Here is a 13791-nt window from a genome sequence, read left to right as displayed (position 1 = left end):
CTGTTATTTTTGGTCTTTGTAATAACAGCCATTCTACAATGGCCATATTCCCATACTGTGGGTTGTTTCTTCACTCTGTTGAGTGTTTCCCTTGCCTCACAGAAACTCTTTAGTTTAATCTAGTCTCATTTATCTATTTTTGGGTTTTGTTTCCTGTGCTTTTGGGGTCTTAGCAATAAAATCTTTTCCCAGAGCATTATCCTGGAGAGTCATCCCGAGGTTTTCTTCTAGCATTTTTATAATTTCTATAGCTCCTCCAAGATCACACGTCTGAACTGAGATTGTAATGGTGATCTATCTGAAAGCCCATTTATCTACCTATCTGAAAGCCCATCAGCTGTCACTTACACCACAATACACAAATCCATCAAATGCATTGTCCACTCAATTATGGAGCTGTCTTGGGAAATACTTGTCTGTCAGCTAAGAAGAAGGATAACCTTGTTAAATCTTCCTAGCTTTTCTTGTCAGATAAATGCCTGCTTTATTTGCTTGCCCCTGCTCCCAGGTCTCTCTTGCTTCATATCAAAGCAGGAAAGAAAGGAAAAACTGCACAATAATATGATGGCATCACTTTGTGCCAAAGTCCAGAAATAGTCTTATTCTAATCCAGAGAATATTGCACAACCATTTTGCTTATGTGTAATAGACTTTTCCTGATACTTTCTCTGTTGGCTTTAGGAAACACCGCCATCTAATATAAACAGTGAATAACAAATTCCATGTAAACTTGGACAAATCACAGGGCCTTATCATTATTTTCCTTATCTATAAAGTAAGATAATAACAGCTGTACTACTTACCACACGGGGTTATCATACAGAGGGTCAATGAGATACTGTATATGGAAACATTTCTAAACTGTAAATCTCAATTTGAAGTCAAAAGATTACAAGTGTTATCTGTAAAAATGTTGCTCTCATGAACAAGCGTACACAGGAATTAGGATCATTTTTCTGTTCTCTGGCATAAATAATGAGTTAAAGAATTAAGGAGACCAGATTTCAAAACCTCTCTGCTACTTATAAACTTTGTGGCAGGTGTCTAAGTTTCAGTTGCCTTAAATGTAAAAGGTGGTTAATAACACTTTTCCTTCTGGGATGATGAAATAAGTAAATTTAAAAATATTTTTGCAAATGCCTAACCCAGCACTAGAAGTTTCTGGAAATGACAATGGGTGGTGAAGACTGTGCGTCCTCACTCCATTCTCTCTCCAGGCATGGCTCCTTGAAGCCTGGGAGGATGGACTATTATATTCTTTTTCTTTTTCTTTCTATTTTTTTTTTTTTTTTCCTTTGAGACAGAGTCTCGTTCTGTTGCCCAGGCTGGAGTGCAGTGGCACAATCTTGGCTCACTGCAGCCTCCGCCGCCCGGGTTCAAGTGATTCTCCTGCCTCAGTCTCCCAAGTAGCTGGGACTACAGACTACAGGCGTGTGCCACCGCGCCTGGCTAATGTTTTTTTGTTGTTGTTGTTGTTGTTTTGTTTTTTGTTTTTTGGGTTTTTTTTGTATTTTTAGTAGCGATGGGGTTTCGCCATGTTGGCCAGGCTGGTCTTGAACTCCTGACCTCAGGTGATCTGCCCACTTCGGCCTCCCAAAGTACTGGGATTACAGGCGTGAGCCATCACACCTGGCCTATTTTTTCATTTGATTCTTGCAGTAGCCCTGTGAGATCAGCTAGGCAGATGTTATTATGCTCATTTTATATGCAACAAAACTAAGAATATTGGCTCTGATTGTGCCATGTACTATATAACACTAAGGAATATTGCCTGAGATGTCCAAAAATGACACCATTGGATGTTAATTTATCTTTGGAAAGAATATATTTGGCAGTATCTAGTAAATCTGAGCACACACATACCTTATGATCCATAAGTTCCATTCTTAAGTTTATTTCAAACAGGAGTGAATATATTTGTTCACCAAAGACATGTAATAGAATGTTCATAACAGCACTGTTTGTAGTAGTTCCAAACTGGAAATTACTCATATGTCCATCAACGGTAGAATGGATAAATAAATTGTGGTGTGATCACGCAATCAACTTCTGTATAGCACCAATAAACTATTGCTAAACAATGATGAAACTCCTAAACATAATATTAAATGAAAAAGCAGCCAGACACAAATGAATACATATTGTGATTGCATTTATATAAAGTTTTATATAAACAGGCAAAACTAATCTTTGGTGATAGAAGTCAGGATGGTAGTTACCCTTGGGTTGGGGGAGTGGCGTTACTGGAAAGGAGCATGAGGAAGGGTTCTGGGGTTCTGGTAATGATCTGTTTATTGACCTGGGTGCTAGTGATATGGATGCGATTACATCATGAAAATTCATCAAGCTTACGATTTGTGTACTTTCCCGTAATGTATAGTATACTTCAGTAAAAAGTTAATTTGCCTTAGGCAAAACAGAAACCCATTATCTTAGGCAAGGTTTTTCAGTGGCTTCCCATGGTACTCAGAATAAAATCCAAAGTCCTTACCATGGCCTGCATGGCAATATATACATGATCTAGCCCCTGGCTACCTCCTCCACATGTAGCCGGTGCGCCTATAAATGTTAGGGTTGAATGAATGATTGAAGATCCCTGGGTGAATGGTCCACTAGGCTATAGCTGGGATTCCTCCCACAAAGGGAGACACCTGAGAAGTTGTAAGTCATCCTGTTAAAAGGAAAGCTTTGTTAGTATAACCTCTCTTGTCCACCCCACCTCAGTTTGGTGAGGAGAAAGCTCAGAGCTTTCCCCAGTGCTTCCATGAACTTTGGCCAGTAAAGACTTAAAATATCATATCATAAGATGAGAGAAACCAGTTGGAACTTAACTTCTATCCCGTATCCTTCGATTATTCAAAGAAAAACAAAATACGGTCAACAGGCAGTGGAACTCCTCACTCCAATGTGATATTCCTGAGAGAATATTGACTTATTGTCACTTCGTCTCTGGGACAAGTATTGAACATAGGGGAAGCCTTATATAAAATTGTTCAATAAACAAAAGATGTCTTTAACATGTGTTTGAGATCTTTCTTCTCATGATTCCATGTTAGGTACAACAACTATGACCGGGCTGTCATCAATACCGTTCCTTATGATGTCGTCCATCGCTGGTATACAGCACACCGGACTCTAACGATAGAGTTGAGGAGACCTGAGAATGAGTTTTGGGTTAAACTAAAGCCTGGCAGGGTGGGTCCTAATCTCTAAAGATGTCAAGCAAGCTTGTAATAATGAAGCAGTGAAGAACGGGTACTTACTTAATATGTGAGTCACAATGTTGCAAAGGAAAAAGAGAAAAGAGTCCTTGGTGTTGGTCATGGTCCTGCGGCTCACTCACTGAATGCCCTGGAAGCAAGCCTCATCCCATCTCTAAGGCATCAGTAACTCTATTTGTATGGTGAGGGGGTTTAACTGGATGACCCCCAAGGGTCCTTCCAGCTTCATGATTCCATAGCTTTTATTTTGGTATTTCCTCTGGATGAAAAATACCTTCAGCTTAGCAAAAAATGTCATGAGATAATTTAACCCTTTGAGAAAGGGTAGAATAAGAATTAAAGAAAAAGAAAGAAACCAATTATCTGATTTGCTTTGATAAGAGAACAATTACTTGAGAAACAGAAGCTCTTCCACTGCAGGGCCTATTACCTACTGTTGCCTCTGTAACTTCCATTTAGCCTACTACAGGGCTATACACATCTTAGTTTCCAAACGTTTGTTTAATTTCAAAAGAAAAATACCTCATTTAATGTAACCAGAGAACAACCTAAAGCTTGTCTTTTAAATGATCTCTTCTGACTTAGGGTTCCTTTGGTCTGTCCTTCTTCTGATAGTGTTTTCTCTTTTTTTTTTTTTTTTTTTTGCCCATTCACAGGTCCTATTTATAGACAACTGGCGTGTCCTACATGGCAGGGAATGCTTCACTGGCTACCGCCAACTCTGTGGCTGCTATTTAACAAGGGATGACGTATTAAACACTGCTCGCCTCTTGGGGCTTCAGGCTTAAAATTGACAGCATTGGGATTATGAATACACCTGGCACCCCGGCTACCAGAATTTCATATGCGCAGAATAATATTTAATATTGTGTCAAACTCTACTTCAGATTGTCTCCTTATCCCATCCCACAAAACAGAAGCTGTCCCTTTCTCTAGCAGGGGAGACTTGTTAGAGAGGGGGGACTCTGAGCTATCTAATGTCAGACTTCTAGTGGGGCAGCTCTCTTCCTCATGTTATAACATGGATCCACTTGTTTTATTTAAACCTTTTAATATAATTTTGGTCAATCTCCTTCAGAAATATAATCTCCATATTGATAGGAAAGCAATAATTGCCATGAGGTAGTGATTTTTTTTTTCCCCAAGTAGATCAGTTAGAAAGAAATGCATTCTAGAAATAACAAAAATCCTGATAAAGCAACAATTTGCAAAATTTTTGGTCTTAGGACACCTTAACACTCTTAAAAGTTATTGAAGGCCCCAAGGAGTTCTTGGGTGTGGGTTCTATCTATTGATACTAATTGTTTTAGGTATTAAGACTGGGAAATATTTAAAACTCAAGAACGCAGAAGCACACATCCCTCAGCTATCAGAGAGATGACATAACCATATGTCATGTAGCCTCTGGAAAAGTCCTCTGTCTCCTCACGAGATAATGAGAGGGGGAGAAAAAGCTACTATTGTCTTTGTAACTTCCACTTAGCCTACTACAGGGCTATGCACATCTGGGTTTCCAAAAGTCTGCTTAATTTCAAAAGAAAAATGCTTAACTGAATGTAACTCATCTTGGTGTTATTATACAAAATAATTTTTAATCTGCAGACCCACTAAAAAGGCCTCAGGGACTCCTCCAGGGGTCTTCAGACCATATTTTGAGAACCCATGGGCTAGCGACTACCTTGAGACAGTCCTTTACATAGGCCTGGGGATTAAAGGGTTTAGCTGAAACCCTAGATTTTTCTCTATAGCCTAATAGAACTCCAAACATTATAAGAATTGCTGGTAGCATAAGCTCAGGGATAAGGTGGGAATTGAGTTCAAATATAGTGTTTTATCTTCGATACAAATCATCTCTATAGGAGTTAAATTAGGAAGTCACAACAGCTCCTGTTGAACAAACTCATCAGTGTGGTAATCCTATGAGGGATAATTGCAGAAAGGTTTTAGAGACTTGTGAGGTTCCATATGATAATTCTTTACACACACACACACACACCACCACCACCACCACCACCAAGAGAAGTACACAGGGCTATCCTGTAATATTATTCAGGGAAATCAGCATGATAGATGCCGTGCCTCCAGAGAGTTCTCTGGAGATTACTACCCAAATGTGTATTTTGGCAATTTGGTGGTATTTAGGATGTAATATGTTTTCCTCCATTTCTGCTAATTTTTTTTCTTTCTCTCTCTGTCTCTCTCATAAAATACTATACATGTTAATTACCAAGATTTGAATGAGTCAAATTTAGTAGCTTGCTGCTTTTATTTTTTAAATAGCTTCTTTTATGTATGGGGGGAGGGCAGGTTATGAAGCTTCTTTTCCCTCAGCTTTCATTGAAAGTGAAGCTGTACAATAACCACATTGACCACTGTAGAATGATGAAAGAGAATATAGGCTAGGATGCACACAAGAGGGGGGAAAAGGCATTATTAGTGAAGACAGGAGTTACAAAGCAAAGCAAAGTCAGTATTCAGATAGAGAATAGAGCCTAATCTGATGTTTGCAGGGAGTTCCTAGATCACATTTGGCAATTTACACATTATTTTATTGATACATCCAGTGCTCCAAAATGTGTTCCCAAAATATTTTGGCATTTTATTTGTACTATATAGGAATCTTTAGGGGAGTCCATGAAATTTGTTTTCCTCATAGGTCAAAGGACTGATAATTAACTTTGGTTCTTAAGGAGTATGCCCTTTAGCAAGAAGAACAGCAATAACATTTTACCCTGAAGTTTTTTCTCTATACCTACTATTATGCACTCCTAAAATATGTCATCATTAGTCTTCACGAGGATGTTTACCATTTTTGAAGTTTTGCGTAAATTAGCCTTGAAGATTACACTATAACTGAGGTCAGCATTGGTTTACGGCCAGCAAAGGACATGATCATGGCCCTGGAGAGATGAGGACACAAAACAAATCAATTTCCCCACTTACTGAAGGACTCCCCTTACCTTCTGTCTCTCCTGACACCTTGACTCGTTAATTATTTTACCCTCCTTTTTGGAAATTTGCAACCAATCCTTCTCAACAATGTACTCCCTTTGGTACATTGAAGAAAAAGAGAAGGGAATTATTTGAGTCCTGATCCTGATGCATTGAAAACTTCCTATGTGAGATGTTTCTTTTTTTTACATCTCTTCCAGGTGTCCCTGAGTATATAAGCATGGGTCTATGTCTACCAAGCTCACTGTAGAGTCACTTTTACCTTTTGCTATGGTGGAATGGGATCTGTAGGGTCAGGAACACAGCACCTAACACAGTGCCTTATGGACAGTAGTATTATAATACAGATGTATTGAAAGAATAAATGAATGAGTCCTTTTCAAACAAATTCACCAGAAGTTACCACATTCTCTGTATGTATGTCCTTTTTTGTTTGGCATTTAGCTGACACTGACTTTTGTTTGCTTTCATCTAGAGTGACCAACCATCCTCTTGTGCCCAGAACTACAGGATTTTCCATTTTAAAACTAGGAGAGTCCCACACGAACCAGGACTGTTGGTCAGTCACCGTACCTTCTTGCTGCTAGCTATGTAGTTTTCTTTGTTTTCATCACTGGTTCCCATTTCTTTGAAAGTGTTTGTAGGTCACAGACTGTGTAGTCCATGATGAAAAGAACAAAAGATGTACGAATTATGGTGTGTTGTGGTGATTCCCAAAGTAGGGTCCCCAGACCACCAGCAGCGGCATCATTTGAGAACTTCTTAGAAATGCACATTTTCAAGGCCCACCCCATGCCTACTAAGTAAGAAACTCTGGGCAGGGGTACCAGCAGTTTGTTTTAGCAAGTCCTCTGCAGGATTCTAACACATGACAAAGTTTGAGAACTACTGACAGGAAGAGTCCTGCTGCTGAGTTCTAGGCCCAGTTCTGGCACTGGCTCACTAAATGACTTGAGGCATGTACCTCTCCTATTTTGAACTTCAATTTTCTCTTCTGCGAAATGAAAGCCTTGGACTAGGCAGCATCTAAAGGCTCTGTCACTCTGTAATTGTGCGACTTTGGTAACTTTGTTTGACTTCTCATTGCTTAAGTGTTCTCATATGGGTATGGTAAGGAAAATATCTACCTCACAGGATTTTCTAACAATTTTGTGATTATTAAGTAAGATGACTGATGACTAATAATGACAGCCAACTCCTACACAGTGCTTTGTATATCCTGGACTGTTCTAAGTGCTTTTAATCCCTGCGACAATCCCATCTCCATTTTACAAATGAAAAATAGAGGTCACACAACTAATACATGTCAGAGTTTGGATTAAAACCCAGAAAAATCTGTCCCCAGAGACAACAATGATTTTAACTAGCATGCCCTTTTGCTCAATAAATGTTAATTCCCTCACCCTTTCCAAACACACACAGTCTAGCTGACCATTCATAGACAATAATCCCACTTTCACAGTCCATCCAACAAGATCTTAAAAGAACCATGAGAATCTCTAGGTTTCTTTTGCAAACAGTTTTCAAGCATTTTTTTAAAAAAAGGAGGGGGGGTGGGGAGGGAGTGGCCAAGATGGCTGACTAGAAGCAGCCAGGGTGAGTGGTTCTCACGGAGAGGAAGGAAAGGGGCAAGTAAATACAGCACCTTCAACTGAAACATCCAGGTACCTGCATTGGGTCTAATCAAGGAAACAACTCGATCCACAGAGAATGAAGAAAAGCAAGGCAGGATGACAGCCCACCCAGGAGCAACATGGAGACAGAGGAACCTCCCCCACCCAGGGAAGTAGTGAGTGAATGTACGATCCTGGGAAACCACGCTCCTCCCATGGATCCTTGCAACCGTTGGGTCAGGAGATCCCCTCGTGAACCCACTCCACCAGGGCCTTCAGTCTGACAGACAGAGATACCTGGAGTCTCAGCAGAGCAGCCGCTTCAGCACGTGCAGAGACCCAGGAGCTTTACATACTCCAGCTCTGGGTTTCCCAGCAAAAGTAACTGCAACTCCTGCAAAGCGGGAGATTAGACCCCTGTACATACCCCTAGGAAAGAGGCTGAATCCAGGGGGCCAAGCAGCAACAATCTGCGGGCCCCACTTCCACTGCACCTCATAGGATAAGACCCACTGGTTTGGAGTTCCAGCCAGCCACCAGCAGCAGTGTTGCACCTACCTGGGACAGAGGTCCCAGGGGGAGGGGCAGGCTGCTCTCTGGGACAGAGCTCACAGAAGTGGTACCCCAGAACAGCACAGCACAGCTGCTCTTCAGAAGCATGGCCAGACTGCTTCTTTAAGCAGGTGCCCAATCTGTTCCTCCTCACTGGGTGGGACTTTTCAACCAAGGCCTCCAGCAACCCCTACTGGTGTTCTCTGGCTGACAGAGATTTGAATTCTCCCTGCGACAGAGCTCCGGGAGGGAGGGAGGGAGGGGCCACCGTCTTTGCTGTTTGGGCGACTTAGCTGTTCCAGCCTCCAGGCTTTGGAGAGCCCACACCAACCAGGGGTGGAAGCAGTGCCCCAGCACAGCACAGCTGATCTGCGAAAGCATGGCCAGACTGCTTCTTTAAGCAGTTCCCTGATCCCATTCCTCCTGATTGGGTGAGACCTCCCAACCAGGGTCTCCAGCCTCATCCTACAGGTGCGTTTGGGCTGGCAACAGGTCTGTACCTCCCTGGGTCGGAGCTCCCAGAGGAAGAGGCAGGCTGACATCTTTGCTGTTTCACAGCCTTCACTGGTGATAGCTCCAGGTACTGGAAAATCCAAGGCAACTAGGAACTGGGGAAGAAGCCCAGCAAACTACAGCAGCCCTACAGAAACATGGCCAGACTGTTAAAAGAAAAAAAAAAAAAATCAAAAGGTCAGCAACCTCAAAGATTGAAGGTAGATAAGCCCACAAAGATGAGAAAGAATCAGTGCAAGAACGCTGAAAACTCAAGAAGCCAGAGTGCCCTGTTTCCTCCAAATGACTTCATCACCTCTCTAGCAAGGGTTTGGAATTGGGCTGAGGCTGAGATGGCTGAAATGACACAAGTAGAATTCACAATATGGATAGGAATGAACTTCACTGAGTTAAAAGAGTACATTGTAACCCATTGCAAGCAAGCTAAAAGTCATGATAAAACACTGCAGGAGCTGACAGACAAAATAGCCCATATAGAGAAGAATGTAACCAACCTGATGGAACTGAAAAAACACACTACAAGAATTTCATAATGCAATCACAAGTACTAATAGCAGAATAGACAAAGCAGAGGAAAGAATTTCAGAGCTTGAAGACTGGCTTTCTGAAATAAGACTGGCAGACAAGAATAGAGAAAAAAGAATGAAAAGCAATGAACAAAACCTCCGAGAAATATGGGCTCATGTAAAGAGAGCAAATCTAAGACTGATTGGTGCCCCTGAAAGAGATGGGGGAAATGGAACCAATTTGGAAAACGTATTTCAGGATATCATCTACGAGAAATTCCCTAACCTAGCTAGAGAGGTCAACATTCAAATTCAGGAAATCCAGAGAACTCCAGGAAGATACTCCACGAGAGGAACATCCCCAAGACAGATAATCATCAGATTCTCCAAGGTTGAAATGAAAGAAAAAATGTTAAAGGCAGCTAGAGAGAAAGGCCAGGTCACCTACAAAGGGAAGCCCTTCAGACTAACAGCGGATGTCTCAGTGGAAAACCTACAAGCCAGAGGAGACTGGGGGTCAATATTCAACATTCTTAAAGAAACTCCAACCCAGAATTTCATATCAGGCCAAAGTAAGCTTCATAAGTGAAGAAGAAATAAGATCATTTTCAGACAAGCAAATGTCGAGGGAATTTGTTACCACCAGACCTGCCCTACAAGAGCTCCTGAAGGAAGCACTAAATGTGGAAAGGAAAGATGGTTACCAGCCACTCCAAAAACACACTGAAGCACTCAGACCAGTGACACTATAGAGCAAACATGTAAGCAAGTCTGCAAAATAACCAGCTAGCATCATGATGAAAGGATCAAATCCAAACATACCAACACTAACCTTAAATGTAAATGGGCTAAATGCCCCAATTAAAAGACACAGAGTAGCAAGCTGGATAAGGAACTGAGATCCAATGGTATGCTGTCTTCAAGAGAACCATCGCACATGCAATGACACACATAGGCTCAAAATAAAAAGATGGAGGAAAATCTACCAAGCAAACGGAAAACATAAAAAAGCAGCAGTTGCAATCCTAGTTACTGACAAAACAGACTTTAAATCAACAAAGATTAAAACACACACACACACACACACACACACACACACACACACACACAAAGAAGGGCATTACATAATGGTAAACGGTTCAATTCAACAAGAAAATCTAACTATCCTAAATACATATGGACCCAACACAGGAGCACCCAGATTTATAAAGCAAGTTCTTAGAGGCCTTCACACGGACTTAGACTGCCACGCAATGATAGTGGGAGGCTTTTTAACACCCCACTGACAATATTAGACAGCTCATTGAGAGAGACAATTAACAAAGATATTCAGGACCTGAACTCAGCACTGGATCAAATGGACCTGGTGGATATCTACAGAACTCTCCACCCCAAAACAACAGAATATACATTCTTCTGATCACCACATGGCACTTACTCTAAAATCGACCACATAATCAGAAGTAAAACACTCCTCAAAAAATGCAAAAGAACTGAAATCATGACAAACAGTCTCTTGGGCCACAGAAGAATCAAATTTGAAATCAAGACTAAGAAATTCACTAAAAACCATGCAATTACATGGAAACTGAATAACCTGCTCCTGAATGACTTTTGGGTAAATAATGAAATTTAGGCAGAAATCAAGAAGTTCTATGAAACTAATGAGAACAAAATACAAAGTACCAGAATCTCTGGGACACAGCGAAGGCAGTGTTAAAAAGGAAATTTACAGCACTAAATGCGCACATCAAAAAGTTAGAAAGATCTCAAGTTAATAACCTAACATCACTACTAAAAGAACTAGAGAAGCAAGAGCAAACAAATCCCAAAACCAGCAGAAGACAAGAAATAACAAAAATCAGAGCTGAACTGAAGGAGATAGAGACATGAAAAACTCTTCAAAAAATGAAAGAATCCAGAAGCTGTTTTTCTTCTTTGAAAAAAAGTAATAAAATAGACAGACCACTAGCTAGACTAATAAAGAAGGAAAGACAGAAGATTCAGATAAACACAATCAGAAATGATAAGGGGAATATTTACCACTGACCCCACAGAAATACCAACAACCATCAGAGGATATTGTGAACACCTCTGTGACATAAACTAGGAAGTCTAGAAGAAATGGACAAATCCCTGGACACACACACCTCCCCAAGGCTGAATCAGGAAGAAACTGAATCCCTGAACAGACCAGTAATGAGTTCAGAAATTGAGGCAGTAATAAATAGCCTACCAACCAAAAAAAATCCCAGGACCAGATGGATTCACAGCTGAATTCTACCAGATGTACAAAGAGGAACTGGTAGCATTCCTACTGAAACTATTTCAAAAAATTGAGAAGGAGGGACTCCTCCCTAACTCATTCTATGAGGCCAGGCCAGCATCATCCTGAAACCAAAACCTGGCAGAGATTCAACAACAGAAGAAAACTTCAGGCCAGTATCCTTCATGAACATCCATGCAAAAATCCTCAACAAAATGCTGGCAAACTGAATCCAGCAGCACATCAAAAAGCTTATCCACCACGATCAAGTTGGCTTCATCCCCGGGATGCAAGGTTGGTTCAACTTATGTGGATCAATAAATGTGACTCATCACATAAACAGAACTAAAGACAAAACCCACGTGATTATCTCAATAGATGCAGAAAATGCTTTTGATAAAATTCAACATCCCTTCATGTTAAAAACTCCCAATAAACTAGGTATTGAAGGACCATGCCTCAAAATAATAAGAGCCATCTGTGACAAAGGCACAGCCAACATCATACTGAATGGACAACAGCTGGAAGCATTCCCCTTGAAAACCAGCACAAGACAAGGATGCCCTCTCTCACCACTCCTATTCAACGTAATATTGGAAGTTCTGGCCAGGGCAATCAGGCAAGAGAAAGAAATAAACGGCATCCAAATTGGAAGAGAGGAAGTCAACCTATCCCTGCTTGCAGATGACATGATCCTATATCTAGAAAACCCCATTGTCTCAGCCCAAAGGCTTCTTAAGCTGATAAACAACTTCAGCAAAATCTCAGGGTACAGAATCAATGTGCAAAAATCACTAGCATTCCTATACACCAGCAACAGTAAAGCCGAGAGCCAAATCAGGAATGAACTCCCATTCACAATTCCTACAAAAAGAATAAAATACCCAGGAATACAGCTAACTAGGGAGGTGAAAGATCTCTACAAGGAGAACTAAAACCACTGCTCAAAGAAATCAGAGATGACACACACAAAAAAATGGAAAAACATTTCATGCTCATGGATAGGAAGAATCAGTATTAAAATGGGCATACTGCCCAAAGCAATTTATAGAGTCAATGCTATTCCCATTAAACTACCACTGACAGTCTTCACAGAATGAGAAAAAAAAAAAAATCTATTTTAAAATTCATATAGAACAACAACAAAAAAAAGCCTGAATAGCGAAGGCAATCCTAAGCAAAAAGGACAAAGCTGGAGGCATCACGCTACCTGACTTCAAACTATACTACAAGGCTACAGTAACCCAAACAGCATGGTACTGGTACAAGAACAGACACATAGACAAATGGAACAGAATAGAGAACCCAGAAATGAGACCGCACACCTACAACTATCTGATCTTCGACAAACCTGACAAAAACAAGCAATGGGGAAAGGATTCCCGGTTCAATAAATGGTGCTGGGATAGCTGGCTAGTCATATGCAGAAGATTAAAACCGGCTCCCTTGCTTACACTAGACACAAAGATTAACTCAAGATGGATTAAAGACTGAAATGTAAAACCCCAAACTATGAAAACTCTAATACCATTCAGGGCATAGGCATGGGCAAAGACTTCATGATGAAGACGCCAAAAGCAATTGCAACAAAAGCAAAAAATTGACAGATGGGGTCTAATAAAACTAAAGAGCTGCACACAGTGAAAGAAACTATCAACAGAGTAAACGGACAACCTACAGAATGGGAGAAAAATATTTGCAAACTACGCATCTGACAAAGGTCTAACATCCAGCATCTATAAGGAACTTAAACAAATTTACAGGAAAACAAACAACCCCATACAAAAGTGGGAAAAGCACATGAACAGACACTTTTCAAAAGGAGACATACATGCGGCCAACAGTCATATGAAGAAAAAAAGGTCAACATCACTGATCATTAGAGAAATGCAAATCAAAACTACAATGAGATACCAACTAATATTAGCCAAAATGGCCATTATTAAAAAGTCAAAAAATAACAGATGCTGGCAAGGCTGTGGAGAAAAAGGAATGCTTATACACTGTGGGATTGTAAACAAGTTCAGCCACTGTGGAAGACAGTGTGGTGATTCCTCAAAGACCTAAAGTCAGAAATACCATTCAACCCAGTAATCCCATTACTGGGTCTACACCCAAAGGACTAAAAATCATTCTATTACAAAGACACATGCACGTGTATGTTCATT

General features: G+C 40.7%; 1 protein-coding gene across 7 annotated transcripts in view; it reads left to right on the top strand.

Moving 5' to 3' along the window:
• Positions 1-6861, top strand: part of TMLHE (trimethyllysine hydroxylase, epsilon) — a 105075-nt gene extending 98214 nt beyond the window's left edge. For 3 of the 7 annotated variants that reach the window (XM_065538320.2, XM_065538318.2, XM_065538319.2), the window contains 2 exons: positions 3057-3195; positions 3878-6861. In XM_065538320.2, coding sequence (XP_065394392.1) covers positions 3057-3195; positions 3878-4009 — 271 coding nt within the window. In that variant the 3' untranslated portion in view covers positions 4010-6861. The remainder of the gene's footprint in view (positions 1-3056; positions 3196-3877) is intronic. The other 4 variants (XR_012430161.1, XR_012430162.1, XM_074029750.1 and 1 more) reach the window with 2 other exon arrangements.
• Positions 6862-13791: the final 6930 nt, after the last annotated feature.

Source organism: Macaca fascicularis, chromosome X, assembly GCF_037993035.2.
Source record: "Macaca fascicularis isolate 582-1 chromosome X, T2T-MFA8v1.1".
Lineage (NCBI taxonomy): Eukaryota > Metazoa > Chordata > Mammalia > Primates > Cercopithecidae > Macaca > Macaca fascicularis.
The sequence above is the reverse complement of the archived record's forward strand: the minus strand, read 5'-3'. Positions and strand labels throughout refer to the sequence as shown.